This window comes from Typopeltis vanoorti, chromosome 12, assembly GCF_054136105.1.
Source record: "Typopeltis vanoorti isolate ZY-2024b chromosome 12, IOZ_Tvanoo_1.0, whole genome shotgun sequence".
In the NCBI taxonomy this organism is placed as follows: Eukaryota; Metazoa; Arthropoda; class Arachnida; order Uropygi; family Thelyphonidae; genus Typopeltis; species Typopeltis vanoorti.
In genome coordinates this window covers 109,230,733-109,252,320 of record NC_143560.1, presented here as the reverse complement: position 1 = coordinate 109,252,320, position 21,588 = coordinate 109,230,733, and the positions used below count along the sequence as shown (strand labels likewise).

The 21,588-nt window shown below is 37.5% G+C and overlaps 1 protein-coding gene across 6 annotated transcripts in view; it reads right to left on the bottom strand.

The window, feature by feature from the left end:
* Positions 1 to 21,588, bottom strand: part of LOC150101130 (thialysine N-epsilon-acetyltransferase-like) — a 214,571-nt gene that overhangs the window by 52,669 nt on the left and 140,314 nt on the right. The window contains exon 6 of one of the 6 annotated variants that reach the window (XM_090401090.1): positions 17,466 to 17,738. The exons of the other annotated variants lie outside the window; for them this stretch is intronic. Within the exon in view, the coding sequence (XP_090257216.1) occupies positions 17,707 to 17,738 (32 nt within the window). The 3' untranslated portion in view covers positions 17,466 to 17,706. Of the gene's footprint in view, positions 1 to 17,465; positions 17,739 to 21,588 lie in introns of those variants that run through there. 6 annotated transcript variants of the gene reach the window in all.

Here is a 21,588-nt window from a genome sequence, read left to right as displayed (position 1 = left end):
GATATCAGGATTGTAGAATACTGATTATAAAGACAGATTGAGAATTTGTAGCCTGCGAACAGGAGAAAGGGGGTGATATGATTGAGACCTACAAACTTCTGAAAGGGTCATACCGGATTTCAGTTGATGGAATTTTTCATTTTATGGAGGGTGGGGAAAGGACAAGAGGGCATCCTTGGAAGCTGACAATGAATGCCTCTAAGAAGGGGTGAGGGCTAGATTTTTCTCTCAGAGAGTGGTGCATGATTGGAATGGTTGCCATTTGGATGCTGTGAGTGCAAGCAGTGTGAATGAATTCAGGAATAGTATGATAGTTGGTGTGTGTAGTATGTGGCCTCCCTCGATGAGTCTCAGACTCCCTGGAGGTCTCTCCTAATAATAATAACATCGGTTTGATCTTTGTGGTGATTTGTCAGTATGGGTTTCACCATCGGTTCGTTTTCACCTCCTGGAGTAAGAGGGAAAAATCGGAGTCTGTGGGGTTGGTGCCTAAGTGCCCCTATTTTTTTTTTTTTCTCCCTCAAAATTAAAAACCGATCGTGAATACATTTGGTAGTAGTGGTATAGGTGTACATCCAAGATTTAATATGAATTTGAGTAATTAGTGGAGCTCATGCCGTTGCCCTAGATGAATTAAGTCTCATAGTGGAGCCAATAATAATAATAATACTTAAACTTTCTCAACTATAGCATTTGTTCATTATTTTTAGCTTTGCACTACGATTTAAAATAATTATATTAGTTTTTATTTACTTGAATGTTCACAATACTCTCTTGTTCTGATTTAGAGTATGATTGCACTATCTCTGGGTAATTGCCAATGATATTAATACTCCAAGATTTTATCCTCAGTTAGCAATGCAGTATGAACAAGAGTCCGAATCTCAAATGGCTTTACTTTGTGATTATATCGCTAGTGAACTTTCTCTTCGATTGTCATATGATAATATATGTGTATGAATGATGATAGCATGCATGCATACAATCCATACTGAACAGCAGCTAAATGGACCACACATCTTTCCGTAACTCAGTCTGACAAGTGATTTCGGCACCTGATTTTCACATAATTCATAGGGGATACCCTATGAATTATGTGAAATATGAATTATTTACAATAGAACTCACTGAATCATGACTGCTAATTTTTCGAGTCTTCAGTATAAGACTCGAAATCATAAAACTGATTTCGAGTGTTGTACTGAAATGCAGCTGTTTCAAAATCGTATTAAAAGAAACGGAAGCAAAAAAAAAAAAAAAAAAAAAAAAAACGATTTGTTTGCCTTACAAATATGACGATTCCACTCTTTTATGTCTTAGGTTAAAATTTAAAATGAAAGCGTTTCGGTAATAATTGCATGCAATATATTTCTTTTTGAGAGGTCAGTTCAATATAAACTTACCTGGAGACGATTGCACAAACTATATTAAGATCCAGTCATGGAGCCACGGTGGTAGCAGTGAGATATGCATTTCGCTTATATATCCAATGAATACGCTTGGTTAAGATTACTGATTAAACCAGTCGCTCTCCACTTGCCCCAGTTCAGCAAGTGATTGGAAATATCATCTTTGATCTTTTGCTTGCTACAAGGATGTTCAAAGTATATGCAATTAAGGAGATGAAGTCCACGGGGAGGTGTGCTACCGAACGCGAGGCCATCATGCATGTCTGAACAGATTTATAAACAAGGTGTGTTCAGTTATTTAGGTGCTGGAACATCCTCCTGGCTAGATCGACTCCCCCACCCATGTTCTGTGACCTCGTGTCTTTGATAAAGAATAGTATTTTCAGTAATAAGACCTGTTGCTCCATGGTTGAAGCAATCCGCAACTGTATGTGTGTGTGTGTATATATATATACATAAACTTGTTACGAAAACGCACTGAAATCTTTTTACTCATTTCCTAAGAAGTCATACACAGTTCGATGAAATGTATAGAAATAACTGCAAAAACATGCTGAAAATCGAGGTAATTGCGACATAATTAACTCCAGCTAAATGGTGCAATGAACTATTGTAGAAAAATATGGCGACTCAATTCCATCTTAATTTCAGCAACTAAACCTACGCATAATGAACAGTATAACCATACAACAGTTTCGCCATATCGGGATTTATTATCTGGAGGATTTTTATTTCACTCTTAGCAGAAGGAGCCAATAAAGAAAGCATTAATATCCACTTTTTTTTTTTACATTCAAGACTCTATTTCTCTCTGGCAGCCTCTTTCTACCTATCACAGAGAATGACGATTAACATTGTATTTATGATCCTTATACATCACTATTTGCATAGTGGTCAGATCGGTAGAAATAACGACAAATGCGGCAAATGTAATTAGCGGCATTATCAGTGAATGCCATTCACTATGAAAAGCTCTTGACATTTATAATTTCCTCCCTGAGCACTCACGCGGCTATGTGTCAAAGCTGCGTGAGAGCGTTTCGCTTTATTTTTATCATTTTTTTTTTATTTGCATATTCTCCCCCCTTTTATCTCCCTAGCCATCAGTTCTCTTCCGGGGCCAAGAGGCACACAACAATTACAGGTCCTGTCACACGAAAAGAGTTTAATACCCTCCGCTCCGAGCTGCTCTCAACCTACACTAATTACTGGAGCACCGTTCAAGACTTGAAGGTCAGAACTGAATCTAGGAACGTAGAAATCATGCCAAAATAAAGCCGGTAGATTTCTCACCGCAATAACAGTACAAAGAGAAGGACAGGTAATTTGTGATTTACAGCAGTCAGGTGAACATTTTACAGAATGGACCTGTAATCAGTCTTATTTCATTTCGTTTATTTCAGTAGGTTTCTCACGGGATGTAATCAAGTTATGGACAGCAAGATTCGTAGGTCACCAAAGAACAGGTAGCGTCATTTTGTTTGCGCCAAGGAGGCAGTGGTCTTTTCTATAAGTCCCCAAAATATTTTTTATTTAATTAACAGATGAGTTTTCACCAATTATTCTTTCACCCCCCCCCCCCACTGTTACTATGTATAACAGCGGTAAACCCCCAAAAACTAGCTAATAGAAAGCTCAGAATATTTGTATATTTCTAAAAGGCATATACGAAGTATATTTTAAAGTCTAGTACGTGTATCATGTTGCACCATGTACCAGTAGCGCAATTAATATGGCATAACATAACCTATTCAAACATAAATGCTTCTCTTATTCCACATGCATGGGATACTTGAACGGATTACTCGTTCATTGTCGGCTTTATCTTTCCAGTACTCGACAATGCAGACTCACCGTGTGGGAAATACAAGATATTTGCTTCCAAATAGGTCTGTGTCTTTTGTTATACTTAATACATTTATAATTTATAAATGTATTTATAAATGACTTATAATACTGTCCAAAGCAGACGTGATATCTTCCTAGCATTTTCCACATAATTCTCCATCTATAAGATGCTGCATGCATTCTTCCACTTTCATAAGGATATGTCAAGATGTGTAGAGCACATTGGTTTTCATGTGAAACATGAATAGAGAAACTACTTTGCTTATAACAGAAAATCTGAATATAAAGGAATAATAAGATGCATACAAATCTTAACGGGGAAAGGAAATGACACTTTTTTGAAAACTAAAAAAAAAAAAAGATTATATGTATAATAATAAAAATTGGTGTTTCAAAAATCCACCAATTTTTTCTCAATACGTCTTCTCGAACTTCTCATTCTAATTAGGATCTTATGTTGAACTGATAATCGAGATCAATGTGGTAGCAGAACGTGGAAGGTCATTAAGAAAATCATTTACAAACTAGGACAGCGATGTTCGCAGGTGTGTAGGGAGATGTAAAGAGACAGCAGAAGAGAAGTATTCTGAAGGTGAGCTACACTCGTGCCATTTAATAGTAGCACAACAAAAAAAAAAAAAAAAAAATTACTATTCCATTTTACATGTTATATTCTTGCTATATCATCTCATAAAAGTAGGAGAGGATAATTCGAATCGCACGAATCTGATTTTCGTAGCCTTAATATTTTAACTCTCCTTCTCTGTTATTCATATTATTCCGCAGTTATTCTGGAATCACTAATTTACGAACAAGAAAATACTGAAACTTTATAGTTAATTCGGCGAAATAATTTAAGGGTTACTTTTCAACCTCAAGTAAGGTAATGAATTTTCATAGTCAGTCCAATTGGGCAGCGTTGATTTTCACGCATGGCAGGCAACATGTGCATTGGCCCATTGCAGATGTATATTCGTTTTAAACATAAGCTGTCATGTCATGCTCCATGAAAATTTATGGCATATAGCCCCGCTTGTGTTGCAACACCTACGGACTGCTTTACGCAGATTCTCTTCGGTATGATGGTGAGATAAATTAACTTTTCCAAAAGAGAAAGTCATCTCCTGTCAATCAATATTTTAGACCTGCTTGGTCACTTATTGGCTTAGTATCAGCTGTAGGCTTTAATTTCTTCAGCATATTTTCGGCCGATGGCTTGGGAATGCGTAATTATTGCACAATACTAGGTGAAGGATATTTTCTACAAACGATATTTTAATTATTAAGAGAGAGACCTCCAGGAAGTCAGGGACTCATCGAAGGAGTCCCTGACTTCCACACTATTATACTTATGCTTGAATTCATTCACATTGCTTGCACACACACCATCCAATGGCAATCCATTCCAACCACGCACCACCCTCTGGTAGAAAAATCTAGCCCTCATCCCCTTCTTAGAGGCATTCATCGTCAGCTTCCAAGAATGAACTCTTGTCCTTTCCCCACCTTCCATGAAATTCCAAAAAATTCCATCAAATGAAATCCTGCATGATCCTTTCAGCAGTTTCTAAGTCTCAATCATATCATCCCTCATTCTCCTGTTTGCTAGTGTCTGCACACTACAAATTCTAAATCAGCCTTCATAATCAGTATTCCACAATCCTGATATCATTTTTAACACTCTCCTTTTCACTCACTCTCTCTCTCTCCACCAGGGACGGTTCGTGCATAGGCACTGCGGAACTGCAGCACCCCCAATTTTTCTCGATATATAAATTTATTTATATTTGCTTGTAATATTTAATTTTATCATCAACAATCCTATACAATTCTCTTATTTTGTATAAAAAATAATAAAAATCCAGCTTGTAGCACTTAGGAGGGGGAAGGACGCAAGCAGCGCTGTTTACCACAGTGTCGTATTGCTAAGCGCGCAAGCATATGCACGTCATAGTGAAATGCGAGCTATTAGCGTAATGCGGCACTGTCCACCGCGCAGTTCTACTGTTGTTTATATGCAGTTTGCGCTAGTATAGTTCGCCTACCGTTTGTAGGTCCCTGCTTCGCGTCCTTCCAAGAATAGTCGATTCATGCTGAAGGGGAGAAAGAAATGAAGGACGTCCGAATTGGTCGCCAACAGGCGAAATCACGTGCTTTATAGGTAAAATGTTCCAACTCTTATACAAGCAACATAGTTAACTACAATAATCATAAAAGAGAAGTTAATTTTCCGACCGGTAATAATAAACAACTCATCTCACAATACGGACTGATTACCCTATTATCGGAATGGATTCTCCTTTTTCTGAGATGCGCAGAAGTGTCAAGGATCTCTAATCGGTGGGCGAACTATAGTAGAGGGTTCATAGTGCTTATCGTGTTTACTCAGTCTCTTTAAATGTTTGGACATTACAATTAAATGATTTAATTGTAATGTCCAAAAATTGTAAATAGTATCGATAAAATTATACTAAACTGTATAATTTTATCGATAATAAATATTTTTTCATGTTTAATTTTTTTTTTAATTTTACCATAATTTTGATATTTTATCCAAATACGTATACACTGTACTTACAGTGTGTATGTATATTTCGAAAGTTACATCAGCACCCCCCACGATTTCAAGCCACGAGCCGCCACTGCATCAGAATTACAACGGAGACCAGACCTGCGCACAATAGACCAAGTGAGGTCTTATCAAATACTTGTAAACAGGCAAAATGACATCCTTATCTTTACATGCGAAAGTTGGTTTCAGCATATTGCAGTTATCTTTTGTATTTGTAATCTTTGCTACATGGTCCCTGAACTTCAACTTGCTATCTACTAACATTCCAAGAACCCTAGCCTCATCAATTTCTTCTAGCATAATCTCACCAATATAATACGATATTGCATATCTAATCGCGCCAAAGTGCATGATTTTGTATTTACTTACATCCATTTTACCATGCTCACAATTCCAGCCTATTGCAATCATTCTGCAAGTACTGCATATCAGCAGTATTCCTGATTGCCTACTATCTCTGTGTCATCAGCAAATGGTTGTATGTCACCTGCGAAATCCTTCCCAATATCATTAATGCACACATTGAATAACAGTGGACCAAGGACTGATCCTTGTAGTACCACTCACTATTTATCTTAAAATCTTGCAGACTAACATCCCCGTATAGCAATTTTTTGATATGCCAGTCAGCCATCTTCTTATCCACACTAATATTTTATTACAAACCCATATTCTCCAATTCATGCAGCAGTCTTCCATACTGTATTCTATTAGACTATCATTCACTTACTTATTTGACTATACACTATCTACTAATAATTGACACTAGCAATTTACAATGGACCTCAATCGCCGCTCCAATTCGTCCCGCAGGTATTGGATGGGGTTGAGGTTAGGTCTCTGCGCAGGCCAGGGCAGTCGTTTAACACACATCTCTTCATACAATTCCATAACAGCTGCAGCTTTGTGGCAGGGGAATTGTCGTTTTGATAATAACACGGGTCCGTTCCATAAAAACTCCACAGTGTAGGTAGCACCTGATTATCCAGAATATCAAGGTACTGAGCTTCATGGAATCATAGACAACGACCAGTGACCCCCTCCATTACTCCTCCACCACCAGACTTAACTGTCGGTATAACACACTGCGGTAATTAGCTTTCACCAGGCTGCCTCCACACCCTACAATCAGACTATGAGCGATGATTTCATCGCTCTAGAGTACCGTTTTCCACTCGTCATTTGTTCAGTTCACAGATTCTTTGCACCAGGCCAGACGAGCTGCCTTGTTTGTTGTTGTGATGTTCGGCTTCTGTGCCACTGCTGTTCCGTAGAAACTCTGTAAATGGAGTTCTTTTCATAGAGTATTAGTGCCCACCATGATGTTACTGACGATCTGGAACTAATCACGGATGGCCCGTGCCGATTTTTAGCCGGATTTTGCGTGCCACCCGTTTTAACACCTTCCTGTAACTCAATTTCGGCGGTCGCCCTTAGTGTTTTCCTGCACTAGTGATGCCAGACCGTCTCAATTTTTTCACCACATCGCCAACCGCTAATTTTGGATGCTCCAGTTGAGCGGCAATGGCACGTATGGACATGCCACCAATGTGACACCCCACGATAACACCTCTCTCGAAGTCACTGAGTTCACGTCGTGTTGCCGTACAACCCGTATTCAACTTCTTCACCTCCGTCTGGTGACGGGTTGAGTCCCCCTTTGTATAATTCTGTCTCCAAATGGTTCTACTCATCACGAATAATGAAGTTGGGGAATTCGACCCTTTCTTTTAAGGATCTGAGTCAACATTTCCTCGGTCTTTCGGTTGGACGCTGTTTTCCTGTTCTTCCATTTAGCACAATGTTTGGAAATCTGTGAGGAGGCATTCTCTGGACATGGCCGAACCATCGTAGTTGTTGCTGAAGAATAATGTCTCTGAGGTTGGCCTGGTAGTTTAGATCCTGCTTTACTTGTTCTGCGGTTTAATGTTTAGCCAGTGTGTTTTGTTTATTTTTCTTAGGCACTTCCCCTCGAATACACTTATTTTGAGTAGTTCCTTCTTAGTGAGTCGCCATGACTCACTTCCATATGTTGCTGTAGGGAGTGATCATGGCTTTAAACAGTTTGATTTTAAGATGTTTGGAAAGTATGCTATTGTTCCACATTTTGTTTAATTTATTCATGTTCGACCATCCAATGTTAATTCTGTGTTTTACTGTTTCAGTGCTGTCTAAATTGTGTGTAATGGTGCTTCTTTAGACAAAGGATTTTACTTATTTTAGGGTTAAGCTCTCCACGGTTATTGAGATGTTTTCAACTTATCTTCCTATTTTCATTATTTTGGTCTTACTGCTGTTGATCCTCATTCCAAAGTTTTTACATGCTTCATTTAAAAATGGACTGTTTTTTCTAATCGTAGCTTGGATACTGCCAGGATTACTATATCATCTGTGTATTTGACGTTTCTTCCATTTATATTTATCCCTGGTTCGTTGGAGATTTCTTTGCATATTTCCTCTAGGTATATGCTGAATAAGTACGGTGAAAGTGGGCAGCCTTATTTCATCGTAGCAGTATTCAACTGCTACGATGAAATACTGCTTCCTACTATTTGAACACTGGTTTTATGTTATTAACAAACCTGGAATGTTCCATAAATTCAAATAACAGGGGTGTCCGGACAGTTATTGGTAGAACGTGTATATTAGGCTATCATTCTCTTCTTTCGGTGTATTCATTGTTTTCATCCTAAAAAGAGACTTTCGAGCGGAAAGTAAGAAAAACCTTTGCAAGGGCTTTTCAACTTAAAACTTACCCGATCTCATAACAGCGGTCGAGTTTTTTTTTTACCTCATCAGCAGCCAGCGAATACGAGTAATTAACAAATATACTAGCCGCCTGGCTGAACGTGTGCAAACCGCTGATCTTCATGCGGTAGTAAATTTACATGATTGACTGTTCGTAACGACGATGGTCTTTTGCTGAAACGGTCTGGGTTCTAATCCAGCTTAAGAAGCAAAGAATCTTTCTAAGGGCTTTTCAACTAAAGGTTACAGTGCAGATTGAGTGGATATACTATGGTTAGGTACATTATAAAGCAATCGTTAAATCTGTAGGGAAAAAAATTACGTTATACAGGAAAAAAGAACAGTTTTATTTATAAATCAGTTCAATCCTTCGTTTCCGAGATATTTTTTTTATCCCAATGACAGAAAAAAATAGTTTTGTCTTAATTATGTGAGTAAATTAATTTCAATCGATATTAAATTGAGACTTAACCATTTTTTTAAGACAAATCTGGAAGAGGCGGACGTGGTTTACTGTGTTTAACGTTTAACGTGTCCTCCTATTCTCGATTTGAAAAAAGGTCTGTACAAAATATATTAAAAGAATTTTATTTTTCTCTTCTGTCCTTTTTTTGGTTTGCTTTTTCGAGTACTTGTTTGTAACCTCTTTACCTTTTCTATCTAATTCGCACCATTCTTCTCGCAGTAACAGCTAATTCTCGAGAGCCATCAATCTCCCCCTCCATTTCTTTTCTGATAGTCAGTGTTTCTGAGGTGCATAACAATGATCGCAAATCAGCAGATGTATATTTATACTTTTTCTTCGTTTGTATTTAATATTAAGAAAAGCTGTTTAGGCTTATTTCTATATATTTTTTAATTTCTTCTTCACATTTTCCATCATCCGTGGTTAAACTCCCCAGCTATATGAATCGTTTTCTTGTTCTACAGAATGGTCTTGTACGTTTAAGTTTCTATCCATCGCTTTACCAAATTTATCACAACTCTGTTGGTTTTTGTAGATGCTCTTCATTCTCGGTGATTAGTACTGTATTGCCATTACATCGTAAGCTGTTCTTCCAACAGTGGAAATGTTTGTGTTTTGATTTCTTGCATGACACTTGCGACACGAGAAGATTCCAAACAGCAATGGTGATAATACACATCCCTGTCGTACCCGTCTTTTTATATCTATCCATTGTGAAAGCGTATTGTTCATTTTTTATAGAATATTGTTAATTCTAGTATGTTCTTTATTGTCTTTAAATCTTTTGAGTTCGGACTATTGTTTCTAACATTCCCCTAAGTTTACACTATAACAGACAATGCCAAATGCTTTTTTTGTCTCCTTCAAAATCTACGAAGCAGAGGTAAACCAGTTTTATACAGCAATTGATCTTTCGCATATCAACTGTGATTTTTCTACTTTCGAATCCATATTGGTCTTCGGGTATTATTTTATTTATTCGGTTTCACCATCTAGCCGATATTAATCTAAGGAATAATTTCAAAGTATTGCTCATTAAGCTAATTGTTCTCAGCACAACTTAGTAGATTCGGCTTTTTTGCTATTGGGATGATAGATTTTTCCATAGTTCTAGGCAAGATACATAAACACACGGGAGATAATCATAGATTTAACTAACTTTCTACCTGTGCTGCTTTATTTTATTTATTTTTTCAGAGCCCTTACTTCAGTAGGGCCATCTATTTCATTATCATTAATTTTTAAAACTTCTTTATTGTGCGAATATGTCTCGCAACGTTCAAAGATATCTGACTTAACACACATCGTTTTTTATATATATATTTGTTGTTTGTTCCTTTTCTTGTAAGATATTTTATCTTGTATTTTGTAAAATCATGGCGAGTGTCTAGGTCTTCAATAGCTTGATACTTGCCATTCAACCATATTTTTTTTGACTCCTGAAACATTTCTGAGTTATTTAATTTCCTATATTTATTTTGATCTTTACCTTTCTCTTTCCTTTTAAAACTAACTCCATTTTATCTAGACATATTAGGTCTGTTGATATTTTGAGTGTTATTTCCATGAAATCATTCGAAGTTTTCATTATTACGTCTTCTTCACTGTCCTCATTTTCCGATTCCCCGTATTCAGAAATAAATAATTCTTAAAGTAATTGTCTGTTTTTCAGCATATTTATTTAAAGCCTACTTTTTGTTAACTTCATTTTTATTTTGTCTAATAATGGTTATGATCTGAATCACAGTATTTTGATTGTAATTCAGTGAGTTTCTAAACTTGTTTGATGTATAGTAGTCATCGTGGATGATGTTAGAACCAAGTACAGTTGAACTTTGTAATAACGAGATTACGGTTGATGAGCAAAAGAGCACAGTGATTTCAATTTACGCATATTCTCATGCAATTACTCACCTGTATAAAAAGCGAACCACATCGATATACCGTACAAATTTTGGTAACTGTGCAAACATTCTTAATTACTATGGTAGTTTTCGGAATTGACAAAAATGAAAGGACCGACTTAGCTCTTATGATTTGCATCGAATCACGGGCCGGATTATAGCATAATCATCTTCGTGGAAACCATAACCACTCCAGTGATCAAGAACCGGTCCTCCTCCTCATTACTTATCCAAACACTGCCAGGACTTAAAATCAGTTAAAAAGAACCTTTCCACCGGAAACGTGCCTACTAAAAGAAAGTGTCTGTCGTTTAGCGAAAGAAAAAAAAAAAAAAAAACAAGTCGAAATTATTCGTGAGTTAAGACTCGAACATTTTTCGAAAACTGTTCAAATGTGTAAAGGGTTTTGTTTGTCCTCTTCAGCAGTATCGACATTACGGAAGAATAAAGATGGTTATACCGGCCTTGGAAAACAATATAACCGAAACAAAAACATTTAGAAAGTGCGAACTTACAAATGTCAATGAAGCACTGCTTCAATGGTTCACTACACAAAAAAGTGCCGAATTCTCGCTAGGCGGTCCGATCTTGAAAGCTCAAGCGGAAAAATTTGCTTAACAATTTAGACGCGACGATTTTGGATGTAACAATGGTTGGCTGGATCGATTTAAAAACCGACATAACAATATTATGTCAATTTTTAAAAAAGATTAACTGAAATTGTGTTTATTATTAATTAGAATTTATTATTACGGAGAAATAAACGGCCTTTAAGCGCATTGTACATTATAAAAGCATATTCATACAAATAATCTAGGTATGCAATTTTATATTTCTCTCTCTAATACTTTTTTTTAAAAATCTTTTATTGAGTTACTGAGAATTAAAAAAAAAAAAAAAAAATAAGAGGTAGACTGAACCTCATCGCTGGCATAGCGAGTAATGGTTGTAACCAGGAACTTTTGTTGGTCCCCTGGTGCTCGTTATAACCGAGTGTGACTGTATTAATAATTATCGAGTCATCTTCCTTACAAAAGCCAATGCCTTTCACCTCCGTCATTTCTTTCTCCTAGTTCAAAATTTCACATCTTACACTGCCAGCTTTGGCATTCGTGTCGCCCATTAAAAACTCATGTTTTTACTTGTTTTAAGGCTTCCTATATGTATACGTACATACATACTGGTGTCCAAAACCTAAGGACGAACACCATTTCTGAATATTAGAACTGGAAATTCAAACGAATCAGCTTCTGGCAATTTGTATAACTGACCATTTCGAGTAGAAAGCGGGTACACACATTAAAATTTTCGAATCGCGCAGAAACGGGTCACTTGGTAGCACTCAACAAGATAAAAGGCTGAGCTAAGTGAATTGTGTTTGAAGGAAATTTTTTGTTAAGGAATAAAGTGCCAAACTTGGATACCTTGTAATGTCTCAAGCCCATCACTAGATCATTTAACGCAGAGAATTATTGGAAAGCTCAAAGAAGACCGCAGAATTACTGATATTGCCAGAGTTTGGAAACCCTCTGGGTATCCAAGCGTTTCAAACTAATGCAATGTGTTCCATACTTTTGCTAAGAGGTCGCCCTCGCTCTACCGTGGAGCATGAAGACAGATTTTTGGTTATAACAGCAAAGCGTGATGGACGCACCGAAGGTCAGATTGCAAGTGGGCTCCATTTAACCACAGGTAAGCAGATATCTCGATAAATCGTGGCAAGACATTGCCACAAGTAGGCATATACACCTGAAGGCCTGTAGTCTGGTCCTTAATCTACAGCTCATCGTAGAGCACGTCTTCATTGGTGTTCTAACTATAAAATTTGGACAAGACATCAATGGGCTAATGTACGCTTTACAGATGAGTCGTTTAGTCTTTCCTCCGATTCTAGACGACACTTGATATGGCATGAAAGTGGTACCGTTCACTATATATGGCAAGAATGTTCTTGAAAGGGATAGATAGGGCGGTGCTGGGAGGCATTATGCTCAATGGATGCACCAAGCTACAAGTGCTGGAAAAAGGGATTATGACTAGTGAACGATATTGCAACGAAGTTCTTCAGCGTCACGTTCGATTGTTCCGTGGTGCTGTAGGCGAAGAATTCATTTTTATGGATGACAATGCCGCACCACATCGTACACGAGCAGTAGATACTTCTGGACACCGAGGATATCAATCAAATCGAGCGGCCAGCACGCTCCTCAGATCTCAATCCCATAGAACAGGTTTGGGAAGCAACCGGGAGACGCATTGCTGCTCGAAATTCCCCTCCAGAAAACAAACATTTCAGTATGAAATATGTCCTTGTGGATATATCCCATACTGAAATGTTTCTCTCCGCATAGTTTTCTGTAAGCACTGTACATTAATTCCTTAACTATTACAGATTTCATAAGAAATCTGTAACTTTTGCTAAAATTATATTGCAGTTTCTATTAAATTTATAACACGTTTTTTGTGTAAAATATTTTTGGACACCAGTGTATATATACACACAGTATCTTGACAAAAATTTGGACACCTTCTATGCCATGCAATTTTGGGATCCCTCCCACATGCAGATATTCAGGGTGCATAAGTCTGGTAATAAAAGGTGCGATGTGTTGCATGTTTTGCACTATACTCGATGTCAAGATGCCACGTTCAGCAGAACTGACAGACTACCAACGTAGGATGGTAGTTGGGTGTTGAACTGGCCGGCTCGGAGTCCAGACCTCAACCCCGTCGAACATCTTCGGGACGAAATTAGAAAACGCAGAATTCGCTCCACATCATAGCGGCCGTCATCAGCAATGGGGAGTAGCTTTGCACGAGGAATGTTGGAATATTCCTGTTGCGAAGTATCAGAAATTGGTTGAAAGCATGCCCCGAAAGAAGATAGTTGCTGTTATTCAGGCCAAGGGTGGTCTCACTCTGTAATAGAAATGTAATTAAAATGCATTTTCTGTGTGTGTTGTGTGTGTGTGTGTGTGTGTGTGTGTATATATATATATATATATAGGCATAAATTGATAGGTGTTGCGTTTGGCTTATCATATTCTGTGATGGGCTATAAGCCATTTGAAAATTTTGACGTTTAACTCTCCATCAAAATGCATTTTCATGCTTGTTTCCACTTGAGTGATCTAAAGTGTAGGTATATGTCTTTATCTCTCCAGATCTTGTCTGCCTTACCTCTCATTCCAAGGATACTGATGCTCATTTCTTGTTTTGATCTTTTGTAGTTTGCCTTTTTGAAATAAACTTTTTACATCCCATGTTGCTATGCATAGTCTAGTTTCTCATTTTCAAAGCGACAGCAACATCAGATATTGGAGGCCCTGAACGGTACGCCAATTTCGTCATTCTTGTGACTTTTACTTCTGAAGGCAATTCTAGCATTCTCCTAGATATGAAGTTACAGGGGTTATAACCTGATCTGTGTTTCACTTTTCCTTTAATTATATATGGCCATGGTGCTCTTGAAATCATACGTGATAGGTTTCCATGTGCTTCGAAGGATGCGCATATAACTAACAAATTTTGTCTCATAGCCCTGAGGGAATCCTTATTATACAGCTTTCACTGACGTTTTGTTCTTCTGAGGAACTTGACCACTTCCACCGATGTTGTCTTCGCCCGTTTAAATTTTGCCATTTTCAACCTAGGGACTTACATGGCTACTGTAGCGGCTAAGACCCTTACGAAATTCCCATACTTGCGTTGCCCATCCGTACCACGTGCCTGTCTTGTGGACGAACAAATGCACGCCGATCCCTCGTATAAAACATTCAAAGCATTTTACAGTTACATTGTTGAATGTTTTGATATGTACTTTACAAATAACTAGCTTCTCAAAAAATTTTCTTCATAAATTTTCCGGGTGTGTGCGAAGCACGCTTTGACTATAAATCCCTAAATGCGAGTTAGCCAATCTCATATGGACAGTGGTGGCTTGTACAGAAGCACTGCGACACTGCAGCACCCGAAGGAAAAAACGAAAATAATAAATTTTGTTTGTGTTTATAAATAATAACAATGTTTACAACATTATATAAATGCAATACAACATGTTAAATGTTACAGCCTATGTTTCGGCATTGATTGAACAGTTAATAATTGGAATTGTTCGATTAATGCTTTGGATTACGAAACAAATGCACTGCGATTAGTGTCGCTACAGATAAATTGTATGCTTGAGGGCGTTATTTCTGGGAGATACGAAACTTATTATTAGTATGTTCGTGGTGAGGATGAAATATTTTTGGTAAATCTTATTTTATTCTATTAAAATAACATATAATTATTTATTTATTATAGATACAAGGCTGAATTATGACGAGTGTCACTGTTGAAAATATGAAAAGAATTATATTTTCTTAATTATCCTTACACGAAACAAATACACTGCGATCTAACGCGTTCGGTAAGTTTCGGCGAGACTCGCTGATATTCGTTTGCACTTGTCACTGCAAGTAACAAGTGAATCCGACACTGCTCAATGAGCAGTGTCGCTATAAGTTGTATGCTTGCGCGCGTTATTTCTGGGAGATACGAAACTTTTATTTTTGGTGTGTGTTCGTGTTAGGGTGAAATATTTTTATTTAAATGTGTTGTCAAGACAAAAACAATGGATTTTATTTTTTTTAAATAATATTTTTTAATAAAGCTGATTTTTTCAATATGTAAATTTCCTTATTAATAAATTCTTTACTGATTGGAATAAATGAATTATTTTTCTTATATTGTATATGCACCCCACTTAAAATTTTTCACCGGTCGCCACTTGCATATGGAAGTGAACTTTGACGCTTTTTTTTTCTACATTAGTTGTTGGTCAAATTCAGTTTGCCTTCCCCTAATTCTGTGCCCATAGGATGTGGAAGCGATATGCATGGTGAGGCAAAAGTCGCTTTAATGTATTTATTAATGCAAGATGAAAAATAAAAATCTGAAATACAGTAACATTTGGCACAAATGTTCTCAACGTTCCCGGATAAGACGTTCCTGTTAAATTGTGGTCCAGTGATACCAGACATAAAGCTCCCCACACATTAATGTCTGATTTCTTTTCAATAGTCATGAAGATTAATGTTCTGCCAATAGAAAGAGTTATGCCTATTTGCTGGTGGCTTCATCTGACCAGATGAGTTTGGAGTAAATTCAATTTTCACTGAGCAAAACTTCGCCGGACTTTAATCACCCTCAAGCTAACTCATGCACTAATCGTGGGATGTAACATCCGTAATCCACTGATATTTGACTATTATACTGTTCTAGAGAAGCGCGAAGGGTTGATTTTTGCGGGACTCTGAGTAAAAAAACTCAGATATGAGAGCTTTACTCTACTTAGTGGATACTGTTACGAGTCTTCCAGAACGTGGTGCATGTAAGATAAATCCAGTAGCTTCCGTCTTATGTTGCAGGTATAACTTGCTTGGCGGGATGGTGGAGTCCGATATCTAAGTTGTCATGATCGACATTTTCTGATTTCGAGTCATGTTTAATCGTAGTCTTTCATCCTTACCTAATTTTCTTATTATAACATAAATCTGTAATTTAATAATAATAAATAAAGGAGTTAAACTAGTAGCAAAATCGTTTAATACACAGATGTGTGTGTGTGTGGGGAGGGAGGTTGACGGTGTACCCTATTAAGCTACTGCTACTCTAAATTAAATTCCGAGTGATGTCAAGGACGATGGGAACGCCGTTTACGCAAGACTTCATATATCAAACGAAGTCATCATATTTAGTTATGTAGTAGACATATCCTTAATACTGAATATATTAAGTGGTTAATAATGGGATGTGCAAGATTTATTTTTATTTTTTTATTAAGCACAAACCAATTCTGCACTCGTGAGACCCCAAAAATCTACTATATCCATCACAAGTTGAGTCCTAGCCCAACTGTCCGTGCTCAAAAAGAAACCCTTGTTTTTAAGGGCATCACGATCAGAGATCTGCCCTTTTGCCTTATGGCAGAAGTCCGATGCACAGCAACCAACAGTTTCAAACACTAACCAGTACTATTAAAATATCTCGAAAACAGTAAGATGGTATGTTGTAAGCGAAGACTGTATTATCATACGGTATGTTGGAGTTCCACAGACATCATGGGAGGCGCGCGCAAGCACACACACAACCTATCATATCGTTCCTTAAATTCATTTACTGTCGGGGAACTTGCAACTAATTCTGGCAATTCATTCCACTCGTTCACCACTCTCCAAGCAAGAAATCTAGATCGCACACTCTTATGCAATTTCTATGGATGACCCCTCGTTCTTTATTTGTCATACAGTTAACTCCCGTTATACGCGGGGGGGGGGGGTCTCAACAATCGCCGCGTATAAAATGGGAAGCTTATAACATGGGATTACTGAGGTTTGGTTCCCAAACGAGCAAGATTCTGATCTTTTAGGATTAATTTAATTAAAAATGCACCTATTTTGCATAAATATTAAGGCAAGAAGAGAAGTAAATAAACTATCTAGTACGTATGAAAAAAAAAATAGTCCTTTATTTTCAAGATTAATGCATTATAACCACTTCTTTAGTTGGCATGCTGAAGTTGAAGGCTCGTAGAAGGTCTTTTCAAGAATATCTCAGTGGAAACCTGACTTGTAGTTTTTAACTGCAAGTCAGGTTTCCACTTTAGAACTGCTCATATGATCAGAGTCAAGTTCTTCGAAGAGAGTCATGGTACTGTCTATCACCTTTAAAAGCTTGGCACATTATCTTCGTTGAGTTTTCACAGGCTCAGACTCCTTACCAGTGGCGGCTCGTGGGGCTGCTGCAACCTTTCGAAATATACATACACACTGTAAGTACAGTGTATACGTGTTTGGATAAAATGTCAAAATGATGGTAAAAATATTGTTTATTATCGATAAAATTATACAGTTAGGTATAATTCAAAATTACTTAAAAATAAAATATATTCTTGTTTTTTTTTCATGAAAAAATATTGTTTGTTATCGATAAAAGTATACAGTTTGGTATAATTCAAATGACTAAAATAAAATCCAGTATCATAACCCCAATAATGTTCTAAAATAAAAACTATAACAAATGTTATGTCTTTAATTGTAATGTCCAAATATTTAAAGAGACGGAGTAAACACGATAAACACTACTATGGCGCAAACTACATATACAAACAACAGTGGAACTGCGCGACGGACAGTGCCACATTACGCTAATAGCTCGCATCTCACTGACGTGCATATGCTTGCGCGCGTAGCAATATGGCACTGTGTTAAATACAGTGCTGCTAGCGTCCTTCGCCCTCCCAAGTGCTACAAGATGGATTATTATTATTTTTATAAAAATAAGAGAATTATATAGATTAAATTATTTGGTCACTTAACATTAAAATTGAGTTATATTCTTCTGGTTTATTAGTCGACCATAAATATTAAAAGATTTACGCAATTGTCAACAAGTTTCACCAGCAATTCTGTCTGGCTTCTTCAGGACAAGAAAGTCGTACAATAACGTTTACTAGTAAAAAAGAAGAATGCAGTAGCACAGTCAAATCAAGCAAAATTAAAACTGATGCGTAACATCAAAAGCATGGAGCGTGGAGGCTCAGTCATTGTTCGTTGAGCGTGTTCTTTTGTTTTTCGCAAAATGATATTCTGGTAAGCAAAGTGAATTTATTAGGCTTTTCCAGATGTCTTTCAGTATTATACCTTGATTTCTGTTTAGGTTATCTCCAGTCCGGAGTACAACTGCACCTTATTTGAAGTTTCTACATCTAAAATCTTCTATATAAGGCATGGAGCTGTTATTCCAATCGATCGGCTAATCATGAAGTATCTGTTCTGTTGTTGTTAACATCTCCTATAAGTTCTTTTTTTCGAATTTCTATATAGGCCAAACTTCAAGAAGCCTAGAAATTCGAAAGAAAAAAAAAAAGAACATATAGTTGATGTTAACAACAACAGAACAGACACTTTAGAATTAGCCCATCATTTTGTACCGACTTTCTTGTCCTGAAGAAGCCAGACAGAATTAGCTGGTGAAACTTGTTGACAATTGTGTAATCTTTTAATATTTATGGTCGACTAATAAATCAAAAGAATATAACTCAATTTTAGAATTGTATAAGATTGTTGATGATAAATATTACAAGTAAATATAAATATATTTATGTATCGAGAAAAATTGGCGGATGCTGCAGTTCTGCAGTGCCTATGCACGAGCCGCCCCTGCTCCTTACCGATGTTTCTTTCTAAAGCCAAAAGATCTTCATTGCTCAGGTCCTTCTGATGCGATTCAATCACCTCTTCCATATCTTCATCAATCTGATGAGCCACCTTGGCAATAGATTTTTCTTTGCGTTAGTAACATCGTTTACAGCCTCAGGCCAAAGTTTCTTCCACACATAGTTCATTTCAGGCATCGCGAATTATATCAATTGCCGCCAGAGTTCCTTGATAAGCGTGGTGTTGGGTTAGAGAAACTACGCATGAATATTTTCACTGTAATCATCGCATGTTACGCTTTCACGCAGGCCTACACATTTTACCGCGTAAGCTTCCGTAACTGATAATCCCACGGAATAGGTTGGTTGCTCCTTATTCCCAATAGTATCCTATGTCTGTCGAAGAGTGTGTATTCACAGGGCCGGTTTGCATGCTTTGCGGGAGGAAAACCCTGCTGTCCACGCCCAAGACCGGCTGACTTAGCTATGGCTGAGGAAGATCCTTAAGCTCCTCACGTCATCGATGGGAATCGAACCTAGGACGCTCCTTCCCCTGGCATATGGTTGCGAAGCGCACAGCCACTAGGCTAACCGCGCGGACTCACTGTAATCAGCAACATTTTATGGGTGGCCAAGGATTTTGAAGGAAATTTTCTTATTTTCACAATGGGCTCTCAAATTCTTTGTGAACGGGTTTTTTGAGTGATATACCTTGAGAGGTCTTATTTTGTAGTTGCCGAAAGCATTGCCTCCCAAAATCAACGTGCAGCAGTCTTTGGCGGCTTTAAATCCAGGCGCTGTCTTCTCTTTGATGGATATGCAGGTACGACTGGGCATATGCTTCCAAAACAGGCCATTTTCATTTAAATTAAACACCTACTTTAGGGTGTAACTTCCTTCTATTTTTGTTCTGAAGAGATCATGAAATTGTTCAATGGCAACGTGATCTACAGCTTCGCTAGTAATGTGGCGATCGAACCACCCACGACTTTCAGCAAAAAGGTGTCGGTTGCTTTTCATCTTTCGTCAGATGTTCATACAAATTCTTCGCTTTCATTTGTACGATCGCCCCAGATAAAGGCATGTTCAGCTGCTTGGTCCATATACCCAGTATCATTTCCATTTTCTCAATTGCATGAAATCGAGATTTGTTTACTCTGAGATTCATAGATGATTGAACGCTGTTACGAATTGTATCAAAATTATTACCAATGGTAATACTCTGTAGAATCACTATCCTGTGATGATCTGAATATCAATTCTACGTTCACATCAAACCGATTGATAATTTCACTTCTAAAGGATGGGATTTCCTAGGCACCCTCTTAGTTGGTCTTTTTGTTTTTCTCTTGCCAGACATTTTGCTCAAAGAGCACCGATGCTGTTTACAGATAACGGAATGAAAAAAGCCCGTATATACGAAACGTTGCACGATCTTGACAATAAGCAGCTTATGTACCGAAATGGTAGCCTCCGTAGCTCAGTCAGACCTGGGTTCGATTCCCGTCAGTGACGTGAGGAACCTTTATCTGGTCTCTTTCGACTAAAGGTGAGTTAACTGGGCTCATACGGTGGTAGATTTTTCCCTCCCTCAAGCAAACCGGTCCCCTGAACACACGGCTAGTTATAAAATATACTACGGCAAGGAAGATAACGGGAAACCACCTTGCTCATAATCATCTCCCTAGTATGGTAGCATATATATATATATATACACCCCCACCAGCCATATGGCTGAGGGGATAGGATAGGTACTGAAATGAAACCGCGTATAACGAGTTACCTGTATATTTATAAATTTCCATTGCATATCCTTTGAGCTAGTTAACAATATGCCCTCTGAAACATGAACTCTTTGTCCCTCATTATCTCCAAGTCCCTAGCTCGTTAGTTAGGTACAATCCAGTACCGTGAATATGATACACAGTATGCAATCTTTTCAACCCAAAGTGGTAGCCTTACATTTTGCAACATTCAATTGACAGTCATTATCCTTTGCCCACAATGCCAATTTATTTAAGTAATCTTGCAGGATATCTACATCACCTTCACAAACTGTCTTCACATTTTGTATCATCATCCAACAACTGAATATGTTGCCTTTATATCTTTCCTTATATCACTGATATACAAATTAAAGGGCCCTAAGGTACACATGCTTGATCGCATCCCCACTAATATCTTTAAGTTTCACTAGTTTTGTACTTCCAAGCTTTCACAGAGCATCTAACACCAAAACCATTCAAATGTAATTCATTCTTTCGTCCATTAAATTCATTCGACATACCTCTTCACAATCGTATTAGAAATAATGGCATTTCTTCTCAACTCTGTCCTATCATGCTGGGGCAGCACTCACAATTTTCATTCTAACTCTTCATTTTCGCATCTTTGAGCAACATGCTCATATCCCTTCTCACTGCATATTTCCCCCTGTCAAA